Here is an 18379-nt window from a genome sequence, read left to right as displayed (position 1 = left end):
TAGCTTTAAAAGCTTGGTGAAATGTCACTGCTGACTTTTTATTTAAGTTTCAAATTTAAATCTGTATCTCCTAATTGTTCCACAATTGCTGCTTGTAATGTTGTATTTCTTTTTAAGAACTTGAACTTGGCTATCTGAAAATTAGGTTACCATTGTACTGCACTGTGTTATTGTAGTAAATCTACTTTGGCATTGCACTTGCAGTTACTTTTCCATCTGTGTATTGAATGAATATACCTTTCTTGTTTTGTACTACAGTGTCTTTGCGCTGGATGAAGTTGCCTCCACTGAGGACCGGAGGACATGAACGTGCCCGTGAAGTGCCATATATGCGTTATGGCCACACAGCTGTGCTACTGGATGATATTATCTACCTCTGGGGTGGGCGTAATGACACAGAGGGGGCCTGCAATGTGCTTTATGCCTTTGATGTCAGTAAGTAGACCTGCATCTAACTCGCACTGTTAAGGGATTGATTGAGGCTGTATTGCCTTTGAGATGCACCTGTTAGATGTTAAGGTCGTGATAGTAAAAGCGAGAGAAACCAGTTTTTACATCAAGGAACTGTAACACCTGCTTATATGTGTGATGGTTTTCCATTGCACATGACTAAAGTGCTATGTCCGTATTGTAAAATAAGAGGTGAGGTCCCTCGCAAGAGTGCTTTGAGTTAATAAACCGTTTCTACCTCATAGACACCCACAGATGGTTCACACCCAAGATTTCGGGTACTGTTCCAGGGGCAAGGGATGGCCACTCGTCCTGTGTCCTGGGGAAGGCAATGTATATATTTGGAGGATATGAGCAGCTGGTGAGTCTTCATCACTCTTCACTGTGGGACTTGCTCTCTAAACATTAAAACATGATCAAATCCGTCTCCTCTGCTGTTTTGTAGGCGGACTGCTTCTCCAATGACATCCACAAGCTGGACACCACGACCATGGTTTGGTCATTAATTAATGCCAGGGTGAGTTAAAAACGCCAGTTAATTATTCAAAGTTTATAATTTATTAGTTCCTGCACAGATAATGTTGTGCATTGAATGTTTAAGTCCAAAAAGCTATGGACACAAAGCACTCACTAAAAAAAAAAAACACAAAGATAGAATGGACCGGCAACATGCTCAGTAACATTAAAAGCACTGTTGGAAATCAACAAACCATTGGTTATTTCCGGGGCTGGCAGTACTGCTACACAAGCTCTCAGTGGTCAGATTGGCTGGATACAAGGGCACTTAAATGTAATGCAGCTCCCTGGTAGGTGGCCAAGTCCAAAAAGCCTCACAGAGGATTTTATACACTCCCCTTTTGGTGAACTAGGGACTGGTGGAGAAAGGACTCTACCAGTCCCTCGTTTTAGTTCCTAACTGATAACATTTTGTCATCAAAGACATTACAGTTTGGTGCTTAAAGATTTAGTTGGGCATGTGATGTGACTGAATAATACATTTTTCTGCATGTTCTCAGCCTTGCGTTCCTTTTGGAAAACAAGACTACCTACTGGGCTTTTCTGTAAAGTTTACATTTTTTCTGGTCTTTTTCAATTTTAACATTATTTGTATGATCTATTTTGCAGTATTGTATTATTCTCCCGCTACTCTATTTATAAAACAAGTTCAAGAGCCTGCTGGCCTGCATAGCATTTGTGGAAAACAATGGCATCACTTTCTGGAAGGGAAGGCATGTGAAAGGCTTTACCATGGCTATAGGCCATCTAAATACATAGGGAGTAGATGCCTTTGTTAGGCAGTTTCATTCAGTGGAAACGGATCACATATCACTATTGTATATTTGTTTTTTATTCATAGTGCTCTAGTACCCACAGACAGTATCAGGTGCATTATTATTCTAAAATTGGTTTTCCACAAAGTGTTGTACAATGTCCCTATTACTGTACATTATTTCTGAAAGGCTGGTGGTTCCTAAACAGTGGTTTTGTTTTATTGTGGCTTTGTAGTTGGTGATTTGGTCCACTAGAGGGCGGTGTTTACCTAAAGTTGCGGCCAAGAAGCCTCATCTTTGCCAGTGTGAAGATAAAGCTTTATAGCCAGGGACTTGATGAGTTTTGAACTAAAACTAGTTTATGAGGTGTAGGTCAGGTTATGCAAGAACGGTGTAAGTATGTAGGTCACATCCAGCGTCCTTGCTATCTGTCCTAAATAGACTGCTTTATGTTCTGTCTCTCCACTGAAACGTTTATGGCGTGTAAAAGTGTAACGACATCATCCGCTGCGCCTCTCTTCACAGGGCACTCCGGCACGCTGGAGGGACTTCCACTCAGCCACTATCATCGGGACAAAGATGTTCGTGTTTGGAGGGCGAGCCGACCGCTTTGGTCCCTTCCACTCCAACAACGAGATCTACTGCAACAAGATCAAAGTGTTCGACGCAGAGACCAACTGCTGGCTGAGCACCCCTTCGACACAGCCATTGCCAGAGGGACGCAGGAGTCACTCAGCCTGTAAGACACACACACACACACACACACACACACACACACACACACACACACACACACACACACACACACACACACACACACACACAATCAATATGATGAACAAATTTGGGATCATCACTTTTAAATGCTTACATCGTATTATAGTAGACTAGTATCCTAAATTAATTTTATTCTGTCTTCTCAATAAGGATTTAACCCATAATGCATTTAGAGATAAGAATTGTGAACCACAACAGCTCAATATGAAGATTTTCTCACAACACACATTTCTGAATAAACTGGTTGTTAGGAAATTTCTCATCCTTTTTAGCGAGGTTAATGGTCTGACACATATCATTAAACATATGGTTCTCTTAGTTTGAATTATCTGAAAATGAAAATGTTTTTAAGAGGAAGAACTTGAACTTGTGGCATCATTTCAAATTTTCTCACTGTGATGATTCATTTTTACATAAATTGCAGTCATTTTCCAGTGTGACTTTTCTCTTTCATTCTCAAGCATGATTAGTTTTTTTTATCGTTTGTGCAGTGAGAGTATAAACTGTATTCATAGTTCATTTTCATTTATTTAGTACAAGATTGCATTTTTTTTTGCCCACATTGATTAAACAAATCCAGATAATTTAACTGATTCACATGGTTCCATTTACTCTGCTGCAAATGTCATTGACCTGCATGATAGACCGTAAAATAACTTTGTTGTCTTCCTTTGTGTGTTTAGTTTCCTACAATGGGGAGCTGTATATATTTGGCGGATACAATGCACGTATGGACCGGCACTTCAATGACCTCTGGAAATTCAATCCAGGTGATCACCATTTATTGATGTCAGATTGGGAAAACAAGTTAATTGTCATTCCTGGTAGTGTTCAGTCCTTCCAGAAAAAATTGTTTTTTTTGTGATTGTTGTGGGCAAAAATCCTTGATTATGCGGCACGTTTTCTTAAAAAATGCGATGGAATATGCGGGATATTTATGCGATGAAATTGCGGGAACTTGCAAAAATTGTGGTTTCATCATGGCTTCATTGCGGGGTTTACAGCTTTTTGATGATGTTCACGTTGCACAATTACGTCACTTCATAACGTTCCCATAGCAACAGGGGAAAATGGCTGCTCTTGTGTGAAGTAAATGCAACATTTTTCAACTTTCTGCTAAGATATATGTGACTTTTTTGCAAAGAAAATGCGGGAATTATGAAATCATGCAAGCCCCGCATATTTTGCGTGGACATCGGCAATTTATGCGACGAAAGTGCGGCATATTTGAAAAAATGCGGCCCCCACATAAATATGCGGACTTTGGCTGATTATGCATTGAATTATGCGATCAAATAATCACGTTTTTCTGGAGGGACTGAGTGTTTCTTCGCTTAGTACCGAGTAATATTGGTTTTGATCTACCTGCATTGATGACTGTTTACCTTTTTATAGAGAAAATGCAGCACTGGCAATGCTAGCTCGTGTTGACCCACTTTACTCCTCCTCCTTCTGTAGATAGTCACGTAGACAATCCTCTCCTCCCTCATTGAATTTGTGATAGTGGCTGACTGCTCCTTTTCACTATGCCGAGTGTGGAATACAGATAACCAGTCTTTTTGCCAGAAACACGCAGATAACTGACGTTAAATTATTAAACGTCTCTGAAGTCTTTGTCTGCTCTTACAAATGTTGCCAAATTGATTTTTAAGTCAGTTTAAGTGTTTTCCAGAAGAAACCTTGAGCTCTTGCTCCAAACAAAGCATTGTTGTCATAGCTGCGGCAGAACACATGGGGTATATATATTCATTGTCAATATATTGTGCCTTTGGTGTGTGAACGGCGTGAATGTTTATCTGATGAGTAGGTGGCACTGTGTGTGTGTGTGTGTGTGTGTGTGTGTGTGAATGGTGTCTGTAGTGTAAAGTGCTTTGAGTGGTCGCTAAGATTAGAAAAGCGCTGTATAAATGCAGTCCATTTACCATTGTCCTAAATGGTGTTCAAATAGCACTATGCACTGGTTGTATTTGTTTTATTATTATCTTCATATTATGGAAGAAATTAATGTTTTGAATACAGCGCATGACAGTAGCTTGAAGCCCAATGCACAAGTTATTAAAAATGTACTTGGACTGTGGCCTATTTTTTCTCTGCGCCTGTCTTTTTTTGATTATAGTCATTGCGAAAACGGTTGCAGCACATGTGGGCATACTATTGTGTATCATAACAGTTAGCCTAGCCTTACTGATCTCAAACCTTTCCAGTTTAAAGCCCATCACACGGTATTTATGGATAAAGTACTAGGTGTACTGTAGCTGGAGAGTCTTGTATTGATGGTGATCTGCTGTTAACCGTTTCAACCTGTGCTTTGCAGTCCACCAGATGGCAGTACCTCAGTTCTAGTCCTATTACTTAACAAATTCTGAATGGCTTGTTGCTATAGAGATGCAATGATGCTGTTGACTCTGAGAGTGTGAGACTACACATTACATCCTTACATGGAACAACTGAGAGAGCTTCAACATTGCCACTCATATTGCACTTCTGCAGAGCAGAAGAGAGGATTTGTTTCTATTTCTAAAATTGTATATTCAATTGAAGGTTAGGTTTTGTCTGCTTGCTTTAATTTAGAGATGTTCCGATACCAGTATCGGTATTGGCTCCGATACTGCCTAAAACGCTGGTATCGGGAAGTACTGGAGTTTATGCACCGATCCGATACCACGTAATAAAGCCCTAAAGAAAATCTACGTTAAAGTACTTTATTTATGTTCTTTTTCCGTTATAACTGACTGTCAAACTGCATAATAAAAGAAAGTTCTGTGGCATTCATGTTTCACAAAGAATGTAACCTGAGCCAGACCGACAACAAAGATAGAAATAATATCACATCCATACAGGGATAGTAGTATACAGTTGTTAAAACATAATAAAATATATGACACACTGGTATCGGATCGGTACTCGGTATCGGCCGATACGCAAGTTCAGGTATCAGAATCGGTATCGGGAAGTAAAAAATGGTATCGGGCCATCTCTACTTTAATTGCTGCTTTCCATTCCCTTATCCCTGGGCCTTGGGTTTGTGGTTAAATATAGCAGGAAGCTGAATGAACTGCAGGCACAATGGGAAGCAATAGTAGGTTTATGAGACTTAAAGTGGCTGAGGGTTTGTATAGCAGCTATGTTGTAGCCCACACATAACGTTTGTTGTGCTAAAGATCCCTCTTTTGAGCTAGGATGTAATCTGAAGTTTTACTGAGAGTCTTCCATCTTGAAAGATTCAGTCTCCCCCCCATCATTATGTCTAAATATTGCTATCTCAACGTTGTTCTTGTGTGTACACACTACAGAAGCCTTTTCCTGGAAGAAGGTAGAACCAAAAGGGAAAGGCCCATGTCCACGGAGACGACAGTGCTGTTGTATAGTTGGAGAACGAATTATCCTCTTTGGAGGAACCAGGTAAGGCACACAATATTACCACTTCAAAACTTCCAACAGTCATTTTCCTCTACACTGTTAAACTTGCATCTGAAGGGTTTATATGTAGACTGTAATTAAGGATGCTCGCAAATATTTTCTCTGTTAGGTTTCCCCAGTGATTATTCTTGTGGTAAAAGTCTTCTTTTTAGATTAGTTTTTTAATTCTTAAATAATTAATTAGTAATGAATTAATTAATTAGTTATTTATTAATATAACATGGCAATTAAAGATATAAATGTATATACATGTAGCTGCAAAAGAGTTTGATGTGCACTGTTTTAAGTACACTTTGCAAATATAACTCATTACTTTACTCATCTTCACCCGAATTATCCAATCAATCAAAAAAAAATCAATCAAAATTTATTTATATAGCACTTTACAGCGCCAGCAGGTATCCAAAGTGCTTTACATCAGAAGCCAAGTACAAAACAACACATACAATAAAAAAAGAATGAAGCATATAGCACAATAAAATCAGAAAAGGTTGCAAAGAAACAGGAGAGTGAACTTGTCACACCACTACTATGTATTAAAAGCCAGCCTAAACAAATAGGTTTTTAGTTTAGACCTAAAAAGAGCCACATCTTTAATCGTCCGAATATCGGGGGGTAATTTGTTCCAGAGTTTCGGGGCAGCAACTGCAAAAGCCTGATCACCCCACCGTTTATACCTAAACCTTAGGACTTCTAAAACCAGCTGATTCGAAGACCGCAATGACCGGTTGTGCTCACGCAAAGTTAAAATTTCGGACAAATAATCCGGGGCCAGGCCATTTAATGCCTTGAAAACAAACAGTAAGATCTTAAAATCGATTCTAAAACGCACAGGGAGCCAATGTAGGGTGTAGAGAACAGGAGTGATGTGTGTGCATCTAGATGTATTTGTTAAAAAGTGAGCAGCAGCATTTTGAACAAAGTTGAAGGCGTGAGATGGAGGTCTGATTCAGACCAACATAGAGAGCATTACAATAATCCAACCTTGAACTAATAAAGGCATGAATAGCCTTTTCTAGGTCGTGTCTGCTCAAGAAAGGCTTAACTTTAGCCAGGAGACGAAGCTGGAAAAAGCTCATTCTAACAACATTGCTGAACTGTTTGTCAAATTTCATGCTGCAATCAAAAGTAACGCCCAAATTTGTTTTACTTAACAAAAGTAAAAAAAAAAAGGTGAAAATACAGATATCTACCCATACACAAAGTTACATACAGGCATGCACACACATACACAATACAATACTTGCTAATAATTTGTAGGGGGAAAGAATTCTAATTTGCATTAGCAATCCTAGATATATTTGTTGAATGGTTCAGTGTTCAAATATACACTTTTTTTTTTTTTTTTTTTTTTTTTTTACATTTTTTTAATCTATTTCCCACAGAGGAGTGCATAACAAAAGCATAAATGTAAGCTGATAACACAAGATAATTAATTAACGGTGAGGTGGTCATTCTATTAAGATAAGCTGTCTCTACTGACAGATAAAGTAATAACTCAGTAAGTTTGCAACAAAGAAAGGAAAAACTACAAAATAAGTTCAGAGGTTGGCCAGAGATGGGAACTGTTACCAACTATTTTCTTTAAAGACACTTAAATTGCTATACTCTTGACTCTTTTTATGGTTTGTCATCACAGTCTTTATGAAGCACAGGCTCTCAAAACGAACATCATTTTGTGATTTTTTTTTTTTTTTTTTTTTTTTTTTTTAAACAGTTTGTGGAGAAACACTTTCCTCTCTTTTCATCATACCAAATGGAGGGTCTGGCTCCTGTAGACAGCAGTCTGTTATCATTCCCTTGTTGGTCGTAAGACAGTAGTGATTGCGGGGGTTCGTAGCTGGTAAGGTGCCTCTGGACTGGTGACGGGCTAGTGATAGGCCAGTAGCCAGTGGAGTAATGAGGTAGCTAACGGCATTAGCATAGTCCGGAGTAGTCCAGGACCTGGGCTACTGTTATCAGCAAGGCTGTGTTATCAGGCAAACCCCACTGGGATAACCTGATAGTCTGGATCTGGAGGCCGTGGATAAGGGTCCTCTCAGCCCCAATACGTCTACAGGCCCTCTAGTCCTAAAGGCCTCTGGCTGCTGCTGGATTTGTTTTCTACTGCTCCAGTGGCCACATCACGGGGAGCAACACACCCTAATACACAATGTAATCTTGAATTATCCATTATGCAACAGCATTATAGTCATTATTAAAATAATTGTTTTTCAACCGTTAGCATAGGCAAACATTTTTAAGATATCCTTAAGTGCAACATGTAGTTATTTGTTTGAATAATAATTTTATATTTAAATGAGTAATTACAATTAAAAGAAACATCTGCTGCTTGTTAACGGTAGCAGTCAAAAGTCAGCAAAGTCAGTTATTGATATGGAACTGAGGAAGAAAAACATGTTTATAAAAGATGAAGAGCTTTAGAAGATGCTTATTTTTTAAGATAGTTATGCATTGTTTGGTTTCTCGCCAGGATTAGTGCAGGATGGGTTTTAAGGAGTCATGATTTCCTGTATTGAGCAGATAGGGCTTGGGTTGGAAAGGGAGTGTCATTGGTCGCTGGAATGATGGAGGGTGCTGGCTGAGTGCAGGAAGAAATCAAACTCCACACAGTATCTCCAACATCCTGTTGAAAAGGTTCAGGAAACTGGGGCCATTTCAACTTCTCTGCCTTAAGCTGTTGAGATATATATATATATATATTTTTTTTTTATTATTATTTTTTTTTTTCAAGAATGTACACCATGTATCAAGAATGTACACCAAGTATCTTAATAAGGGAAGAACCGTGGTTTGTTTGTCTTATTTATAAAGTGTAGGATTTTGTTGTTCAGCGGTTGCTCGGTTGTTCTAAGTCTGCCAAGATGTTGTTTCCTGTCACTGTACAAATTAGAGCACGATCCTTGTAGGCTCTGAGCAAGTTGGCCACACAGGTTCTCTTGACCAGCATTGCACGTTTGTTGTTTACATGAGCACACTTAAGCCTCTTACACACAGGAACTCCCATAAGCATGCACACATACTAAGACACACAAACAGACTCCAAGCAGCTTCTTCTAACACCCATTTGTTTGCTTTCTCTTCTTCACTAGGAAAGATTTCCTATTAAGGTTCACTGTTTTAGATTAGACTTAGCAAGTATTTTTTCATAATACACCTCTCACAACCCACCAACTTTGGGTTTAAAACCAGCAATTGCTGTCTCTCCTGTGTTTATTTTTGCATGACCTAACAACACGAGGGCAGTTAACAGGGCTAAAAAGTTATTGGTGTCTGTCTCAATGCAACTGACAAATGCTTGCACATGCCACCATGAATTATTTGCTGGACACCTTGCTTGTGTTTTTTGTGGGCCTTCTCATTTCGGTAGGTCTACCAAGGAAATTGTGTTCAAATTTATGGTCCACATCTTGTTTTCCTGGGTTAGTTGTCCTTTCATATTGATCCAAAACAGAACCCTTCTGTTGATACTTATTCCCAGTTTATGATATTTATTTTGCCTGCAGGAATTTGTTCAGGAATAATTTATTACTTTAGTGAAGGACACTAAAACTATTAAGTCTAAGAGCCCTCTGCTTTCAAAGGGGTTACACATTAGATTGGACATAACACTGAGGTGTGTTAACACTAAACACATTTGTAAAACAAATGTTATTCTCTGTTTCCTGCCCAGGGACTACAGATGTAAATTAGCAATTAGAAGCTGTGCACTGTCCCTGTCAAATAAATAAATATATAAATAAAACAAACATTAACAGCTTCATATAGACTGTAATGGATAAAAGGAGACTGGGGTAGGCAAAACATGAGATTCTGAATGCATCTCTCCAAGTGTTCAGTATTAGAATGTGCTTGGATTAAAATTGAATAAGCCTTGATGTTACACAATTTCTTTATTTTGATGCTGTTAAATTCATTGCCATTAAACAGCATGCAATGAATGATATCCTTTTGTGAGTACGTATTTAGGTACACATTTGCACGTCTTTATGGTAAATGAGCAGAGTGTGGGTGTGTGAATGACAGGCTAGGCATTAGTGGCTATATTGAGTGCCACTTACGTCAGTCTAAACAGGCCTGCTGAGCTGCAGAAAGGCGCGAAATTCTGCCCCATCTCTGATTTATGACCTTAGGGAGCATTCTTTCTCACGGAGTGCAATTTGATATACCCTCAGCGCCTCTGCTACACTCATTTACTGAGACCTGCTCACTGCCCCACGAAGGACGACCCGTGCATGACTAACTCCACCTGCACTGACCTTCACCTACGCACACAGGCAAAGAGCAGCGTACTTTGCTAAACCCTGTACATATCTAACTTCTTTCTCAGCTTCCGAGGCATTGAACACTGCTAAAATTGAGTTGCACATGAAGACAGTGCCACATAGATTATGGATCTCCTGCTGAGTGTATGTTGTCATTGTTGGCATTCATCACACTCTGTGTATAATTGCTTACAACAAGCCCAGGTTGGGCTAAATCGGGAAGCATTTTAAGCTTGAGAACAGGGCATCCTATGAGGGGCAGGATGTGAACAAGGACATGACAGATTGGCATGCTGGGAGCAGACAGCTTGGAATCTTTGAAGGGGAATCTGGCTCTGGCCGTTGAACTACTTGGACATGACGACATGTATTCATTCGATCATATTTTCACAATATATTTTTTTACCTTGACATGTATTCATGCCTCCCTAACGGCTGTAATGATGACGTCTTTGTGGTGACTTGTTACTCTGTGATTGAAAGCTTGCTTTTTGTTTGGTAAATAAAGATGGAAAACATCCCAGTTTTCTATAGAATTAAGATGTGCGTTTTTAGCCCTTCAGCACCTTCTATGTGGACTGCTGTTAATGAGTTTTAAAGGGGTTTTAATTGCCTTTCACTGTAGGTAGTAGGTAGGTGGAGGCAGTCACAGAGCCGATTCAACGTCTGTGTGTAAGGGACAGCCGGCATGGCGGGACGGCACGCAGTATTGTGCAAGTTAACCTTCAGGAAACATTGTTTTATCATTTATTCAAGTTTTGATAACTGACTGTGCTCACTCTTTTCATCTGGAAACTGAAAACTGCACATTGAAATCACACGTTTGCTGAAGACTGAAAAATAGGTCAGATGGAGATCATATGCTTTTTCTTTTGATAGCTGCTGTTTTCTTAATGTACCACATGTAAGCAAAAATAAAAGTATTACTGATAAATTTCTTAACATCTATAATGCAGCCAACCAGAAGACGGCAAACCAAGTTTTTAAATTGCTGGCACTGTGGCTCCACAGTCGGATGGTATTGATTGCTCCTAGTTTCAGGGGCTTTTTTATTCATAACACTTTTCAATTCAGGCAAAGCTGCAGTTAACATCTTAAATGACTGCTTTCTCTAATTTGTGTTTCAGTGCATTGTGTTTTTGGCGTCTTTCCAAAACGAGAAACTGTCAGGATTTTTGAAGCCTTAAAATATCACAATGCCCATGATTCACTTCCCCTGGATTTAGAATATCAGTCAGATTGATTGGTCATTGCTGAGATTTGCTACTTCTGGTGTAGTGTACCATTTGTTGTGTATTCACATGACTCATAGCTCCTCTTTTTTTGAGCTGACGTCAGAGTGGTGCACATACACACGCATGCTTGCTTTGCTCTGCCAGCCTTAACGCATGTTACATTTGGCAGTGTGCACAGTCGCTTGATAGATTTAGTGAAGATGGATAGCATGCTGACGCCATTACTAACATTAGGTGCAGAAATATTTATGCTTCAATTATTGGGCCTCTTTTAATATCTTTCTGATTTATGCTGACTCATTACCCTGGTTTAGTGTAGATGGAAAATGCGGTTTGTTTAGAAGCAAACAGATTTTGTTTGTCAGTTGTCCTGCTACTATTGAGTTTTCAGGTGGGGAGAGTGTGTGGCTGCGCTATACTCTGAGCAAGAGGGAGATTACATAGCAGGTAAGCTCACTGGTAGCCAAAACATCCCACCCCAAAACCTCTTGTTTAATCCAACAGAATCTCACCATGATATTTAATCTGTGTGGAATTTAGCTGCTCATTTCAAAACAGCAAGTTGTTGAGCCGGAGAGCTTCTGCAGAAACCAGTGATTTTGTTTAGGAGATCAGAAGGGTCAAAAGCCTGGTGCCTCGATATCACCTACAAGGCCCTTTTGCACCTTATCAATGACTGAAAGGGCTGCTGTTATGATAGTCCAGCCAGTTAAAGTGTGGCTTGTTATCATTGTTGAACCTGACAGTTCAAATGTTAGCCTAAACACAACATGGGACTAAACCAGAACTAATTCTGAAGCACTATTTCTTGCCAAGAATAACTAGTTATTGCCAGGCAACAGGCATTGCATGAAAACCCCTACTTTCTGTTTTGATTTAAATGTATTCTTGAATCTAAATTTAATGTTGGCTGCCCTTCCTGCACCCTATAATGTCTTCAGATCTGTCACAGTGGAAACTGGCTCCATTGAAACACACCTATCAACACACCATAGATTATGATGCCACACACGTTTTGTTTTGGCCTTCAGTGTCAAAGGGTAGGCTGCAGAAGTTTCCTTTATTAATTGTTTGTGTGTGTGTGTGTGTTTTTAGTATGCCAGAGATAAAACCTGTCAAACAGTGAAGATGACCCCAACAGGATACGGGGCATCCCGCACGTGTCGGGACAGGACCTTGGGGCAGCACAGCAACACTGTGATTTACTCTTCAAAGACAAGCTCATGATAGTATTTCATCTGCATCTTAACCCTCTTTAACCCACTAACAGGCTGTATACACTAAGGTGTCATAGGGTTGAGTGTTACACAGCAGCTCAAATAAACAGCCTGCATAGGGGACGCTTTGTGATGCTGTTGTCCACATGAATTCACATGTCTAAATAGTAGTAGTTTAACTTGTGATTTACTGCTGTCATCACAAAGAAAACACCTCTTGGTGGTTTTAGGTCCCCTCTGGAACAATGCCATGCGATGTAGACAAAGTAAAAAATGACAAGCAAAGCACACCAGCCTGCTGATTTAACAGAACCAGAGGCTATTCGTTCACAGTTAGCAAGTCGTGTTTAAACAACCCATGGCAGTGAAATAGACTTTACTGAAACACTGCAAGGTTTTTGTTAGTGAAAGAGAAGGATCCAACATGACAGGAAACACTTGTAGCAATAGTTAAAGAGCAGGATATGAAGAGATAATTACTCGGCCTGTAAAAGTAGCTAGTTTACTAGTGAGCTACTCTGATGGAAGGCATGCACCATAACCATACATGTATCAACACTATGGTCTGCAGCCACTGTATGTTTGGTGTCTCCTATTATTAGGTGGCTGACCTTGATGCTGGTCTTCAGATGAAGATTTGGGCTATAGAGGAAGTAACTTATAGAGGAGCATTTGACAAGCCCTCTAGATTTCCCCCTGTATATTAACCAGCTGTGTTCAAGGTCCTGAAACACTATTTAATGTCCTCTTTTTCATTTTTATAGGCAGCTGGGTTGATAAAAACTTGTCCTGATAAAATGGACTAAATTTGTGTTTTTTGCTTGAGATTTGTAGGGATTTATAGCTTTTTTTTCCCTCCAATACCAGCACCAAGTCCAAATACATTTTGTCCACAGGGGGTTGCAATTTGAGATGCATGCTAAACTAGCGGCAGGCATGTCCTCTGTCTAATCTGAAGCCAGGCGTCTGTCTCTGGGAGCCAGCTGTAGTTTGTGTCTCACCCTCTGCATGGGGCTTAGGTCTGGGCATCTACAAGTCTTAATCCACTGTCCAGCCACTGCCCAGGAGGGGGCACAGATAGCTCGGTAAGACGAGGTGAGACAGTCGAGATTAAGGCAAAAGAAATGGACGGGAATATAACGATCTGTGATAACCAAGTCAATTGGATTTGTAAAGAAAGTTTGGGTCCGAGCTGTTGCAAAGTCTTGCTTGATTCTTAACAGTCTAGTAAACCGCTACCATCCAACCCTATTTGTAGGCTTTGCCATTTAATTATAAAAAATAGAGGGCAAAATAATTCATATTACCAAATAATTGTGGCTACTTGCAGTAAATTACTTAATATTTTGTATACATGCTTGGCTATGTGTCATAATGCATGCAGCTAAATGTCAAAATGAATGCTATAATCCTTTTTGAAGGGAGACATGTTTTCTTCCTACAATGGTCAAGACCACTAGAACCGATGTGCCACAGTCAGTTATATTATTCTTTAAATTGTTATTTATAAAAAAAAAAAATGTTGCCCGTTAATGTAGAAGTAATTTACAAATTGCTGTCTGGTTTTTTGTTTGCTGTACTATTAGTACCTGTTTCCAATGTTTTCGCTTGATACCAAAATGCTAATTTGATTTCATGTCTGGCCATCCTGATAAGGTGCTCTGCAGGAAGTTGTAGTGCGCAATGAGTTCCTGTGAGCTCGATGGTTCTGAGGGACCAAAGTTCAACAGGAAGTGGAGAAAGGAAAAAGGATGCAGATCATATCACTCCAAGAATGAGGACATGGCCAATGAAGCCATTGCAAACATGCCTACGACAGGACGGTTTCCAGCTATATTGTTAACATCAGTGTTGGTGTTTAGAAAGCAGAGGCGTCACTGATGGAGTTTGCTCCATCGCTCAATTCGTTTCTGAAAGTCCTTTGCAGAATTTGTTGGCAATTAAATTTCTGGACACTTGAGACAATTTGGAGTGTTCCCAGGTTCTGTTTTGTTTCCTCATTAGTTTTAGGACTGTAGTTCAGCTCTTTCTTCTACCATTTTGAGGCATAGGTTTGGAAGGTAATGAGTGCATTGCTACAAAGGACTGGCAATTGGGTGATTAGACACCCTCATTGAGTGTTGTTTGAAATAGCAACCAGTGTTTTTTTTAGTGGGGGAGCGCCATCACTCGGGCCTCATTCAGACTGGGAAACCACTGCTGCTGTAGGGGGAGGAGCACTTTCATACATAGTGATACTTTGCTGGTCGAGTAACAAAGTGACCCATCAAACACCAGGATGCCACATAAAGTCGCACACTGTGACTTTCCCGCTTCCAACTACTGCCAGTCTATCAGACACCTCTTACCACCCCCTTTTTTCTCCTTCCCCTGCCTCTATGAACCCTGTCAGGCTCTCACCAATAAAGCATTACCAATCCCTAATGTTCTGCTAAATTTCACACCCATGCTGACATTATCCATGAGCATGCGAGAAAGCCTTGTCCCAGGGGATGCAATCTTCATCTCTCTTGTTGCTCTCCGTTAAAGCATCCCCTTATCTGCACCCTTTCACGCGTCAGCATCCAAGGCCTACACCCTCTCTCCATGTGAGTTTGCACAGTAGTTGACAGCTACTGCAGTGTGCTCTTTAGATAGAGATGCTACTTTTCTTTACTTCTGTTAGGGAGACAGACTGCTGATGTGAGTGTCATTTCCACACACATAGTATCTAATGCAACCAAAGGACCAACTAGAGCCAATGGTGACAGGCACTTTGCTAAAGCTACAGACAATTGTTGAGCACAGATCCTTAATGACAGCCCTACCTTTTTGCTTGGTGTGTCAGGACTAGGGTTGGGTACCAAAACCCGGTTCCACTATAGAACCGGTTCCTACGCAAACGGTAGTATTCTGACCGGATTAGAACGCACATTTCGGTTCCTCATTTTGGTTCCGACTGAAATATTTTCCCTCTGTCGCTCCAGACAGCGGCAAACACTTTTTTCTTTCTCTCTTTTCTGCCGAGTGGCGCACGTGCCTGCTCGCGTTGTGAAGCGCGTGTCCGCGCTATTCTCGGACATGGACTCTACTATCACTGCTGATAGACGGCTTTTTGTACACGTTCTGAAACGGACGTAAAAATATCACACTTTCTCTGTAGTCTACCGTTAGCTAGCTATCGTAAATGTAGGCTACTTTTAAAATGCCATATTTTCCCTCTGGGCTCACCAAAACGAACGCAAAAGCATATTAACCATTCGCTGCACGTGATCGCTAGTAAACATATTCCACTTGCTCTGCTAGTCTATCGTTCAGGACAAGACCCTGTAGCCTGGTGGTGGGGGAGGCGGGACGGCCTCCCCAAATTGTCTGCCCTTTCAAACTCATACCTGTGTGTACAGGCCTCTTGGACACCATCTGAGAGAGTTTTCTCCTGTGCAGGACATGCCATAAGTCAGGAGAGGTGTCTTATCTTGCCAGAGAAGGCAAATATGGTCATTTTTCTGCAAAAGAACTGCTAAAGTTTGAAGCTGGTTGGCATACCAACTCAACATTTATTTTGTTACTTGTTAATAGTGTAACTGTTATTTGTTAAATTATTGTAGTTATGTGTTAGGTGACTTAGGTTTACTTGTTATATATTTAAGTACTTTAAAACATTAATATATTGTTAAATTTAAATAAATTTCAATTTAAAAAAAAAAAAAACTCCATAAAAGAGCCTTTCTTTGATGTCATTCTTCAGTTTTTCAAGAATCGGTTTAGGAATTGGTTAGGAATCAGAATCGTTTTAAAAGTACCGGTTCGGCATCGGAATCGTAAAAATTCGAACGGTACCCAACCCTAGTCAGGACAAGTCCTAATCAATATCCTCTCCACAAATGTATTGTATGGTTTAATGCCACCATGAAGGTCTGACCAGTGTTCATGCAGTTTATATCAGATGTTTTTGTGATTGTTTTATTATATTGTTCAAGTTTGCTACATATGTGGCATTTGTAGCTATCTATTTCAGCAGTTGTCTTAAATTACAAAGTTCCTATAAGTGTTCATTCTCTTGGTTTTCAAATGAGCCCAGTAAACAGTAATGTCACAGCCAGCAATGAACTGCAGGACAGGGAGTAGACCGTCCAATGATGACGGGGGGCTTGGGTGGTTGAAGGTATTCTGATAAAGGCCCATGCTATAAGCACGGGTGGATCACCTCCTGGGGGGCAGGGGGCGTAATGACTTCCCCAGCTGGCCCCCTGGGACGACTGTGCTCGTGCTCTGCACCTCTCCTGGCTGCTTTAAGCCACTACCATGTTTGTTTAGGGAAGATTAGCAACGTAAAACCCTTACAACATCCTGAACACGCAGCAAAGGGAGACGCGATGGAGAGGACAGCGGGAAAGAGGAATAGAGATTGATGGGTGGAGAAACGGTTGAGGAGAGGGTATTTTGTGTTCAGCAAGAGAATGGTGTGGGGCAAGAATTCAAAATGTAGTTCCGAGCTATTCAAAACAAGTGGGTTCTGCTAGTTTGCTATAACAGTACTGTAGTGGTGTCTGCAGGAGTCTTTGTTTGGACACGGGCCAGTCACTGGCCAGTCCACGTGTAGCAGAAAGAATCTTGTTAAGCTATTTTTAAGGACTAAATCCCTCACTTATTCTCCATAATAGATATTTATAGACACTAAACTGCTTGGTGAATGCACCTGTCTGGCTGAAACTGTCCTCTGGGTAGGGTAAAACTGTAAAGTGCATTTTTATCCACTAATCTGGACAGGTCTCTTGGTGCACTGTGGGTACAAAGCAGTAATGTGCATCTAGTACATTAACAAGAATATACTTACTGCCTGTGTGAAAAATCTTCCTTGAGATATTCGTTGCACTCCCACAAGCAATAGACTATTACCTTGAGTTGTGTTTTTATTAGGGCTGTCAAATTAACGTGATAATATCGAGTGAACGAAAAATTCCTTTTAACAGCACTAATTATTTTGACGCGCGATTAACCCATGCATGTTCTTTGATTTGGGACTCGGCCGCTCCGTAGTTTGGGAAATCAGGAAGCGATGCAGCAGTAACGTTGTGACTGGCTAGCAGAAACAAAGCTGGATAAAGAAAAGGGTCTTTTGAATGGAAAGTTCAGTTTCAAAGCCCTTCCAGATGGTTCTCTGGACAAGACTAAAGTTATTTGCATGTACTGTCGATGTGAAGTGAGTTACCACCGGTAACTCAAGCATACGGCTGATGTATGAATGGATGAAAAATGAGATGTTTAGTTAACCTTTCCAAGTGTAAAGTGGGACACTACATTGTGTTAGTATTACCAAGTAATGTTACATTCAGGTCAATATGCCCATCTGTTGCTTTATGGGCTTGAGTTTGCCATATTATGCTTTCAGCATATTGTTTGAGCATACAGTACCTTTGAGGTTATTCTGGAGAATATTCTAGACAGTACTTGTCATTGTTTTGGATTGTTGCAATAATAATACGTTGCATGAAATAAAAAATGATTAATTTGCGATTAATCACAAGTTAACGATATTATTTTAATAATATTAATAAAATAATTTTAAAGCTTTAAACTTTTTGATATAAATAAACGTCCGTTACATTCAAGCCATTGCCAAATGAGTTGCTACAAAGCTAATTAAGACTATCGGCTCCAAACAACTCTCTCTGTATTTCTCAGTATGGCTATGTTCAGAAGATTGTGGCGTCCGGTGACTTTCCTGCGCGGAAGCTTGAGTGAAGATAATGACCTCTTCTGAA

At 40.1% G+C, this 18379-nt stretch overlaps 1 protein-coding gene across 1 annotated transcript in view; it reads left to right on the top strand.

Annotated features, from left to right (window-relative positions):
* The window catches only part of klhdc3 (kelch domain containing 3), a 31902-nt gene that overhangs the window by 3264 nt on the left and 10259 nt on the right, over window positions 1–18379 (top strand). Inside the window, exons 3-8 of the mRNA XM_031284139.2 lie at window positions 259–435; window positions 696–811; window positions 896–967; window positions 2247–2460; window positions 3182–3268; window positions 5792–5900. Coding sequence (XP_031139999.1) covers window positions 259–435; window positions 696–811; window positions 896–967; window positions 2247–2460; window positions 3182–3268; window positions 5792–5900 — 775 coding nt within the window. The remainder of the gene's footprint in view (window positions 1–258; window positions 436–695; window positions 812–895; window positions 968–2246; window positions 2461–3181; window positions 3269–5791; window positions 5901–18379) is intronic.

The sequence above is a fragment of the Sander lucioperca genome, chromosome 15 (genome assembly GCF_008315115.2).
Source record: "Sander lucioperca isolate FBNREF2018 chromosome 15, SLUC_FBN_1.2, whole genome shotgun sequence".
Classification (NCBI taxonomy): domain Eukaryota; kingdom Metazoa; phylum Chordata; class Actinopteri; order Perciformes; family Percidae; genus Sander; species Sander lucioperca.
Note: the sequence above shows the minus strand (reverse complement) of the source record. Positions and strands in the feature narration are given on the sequence as shown.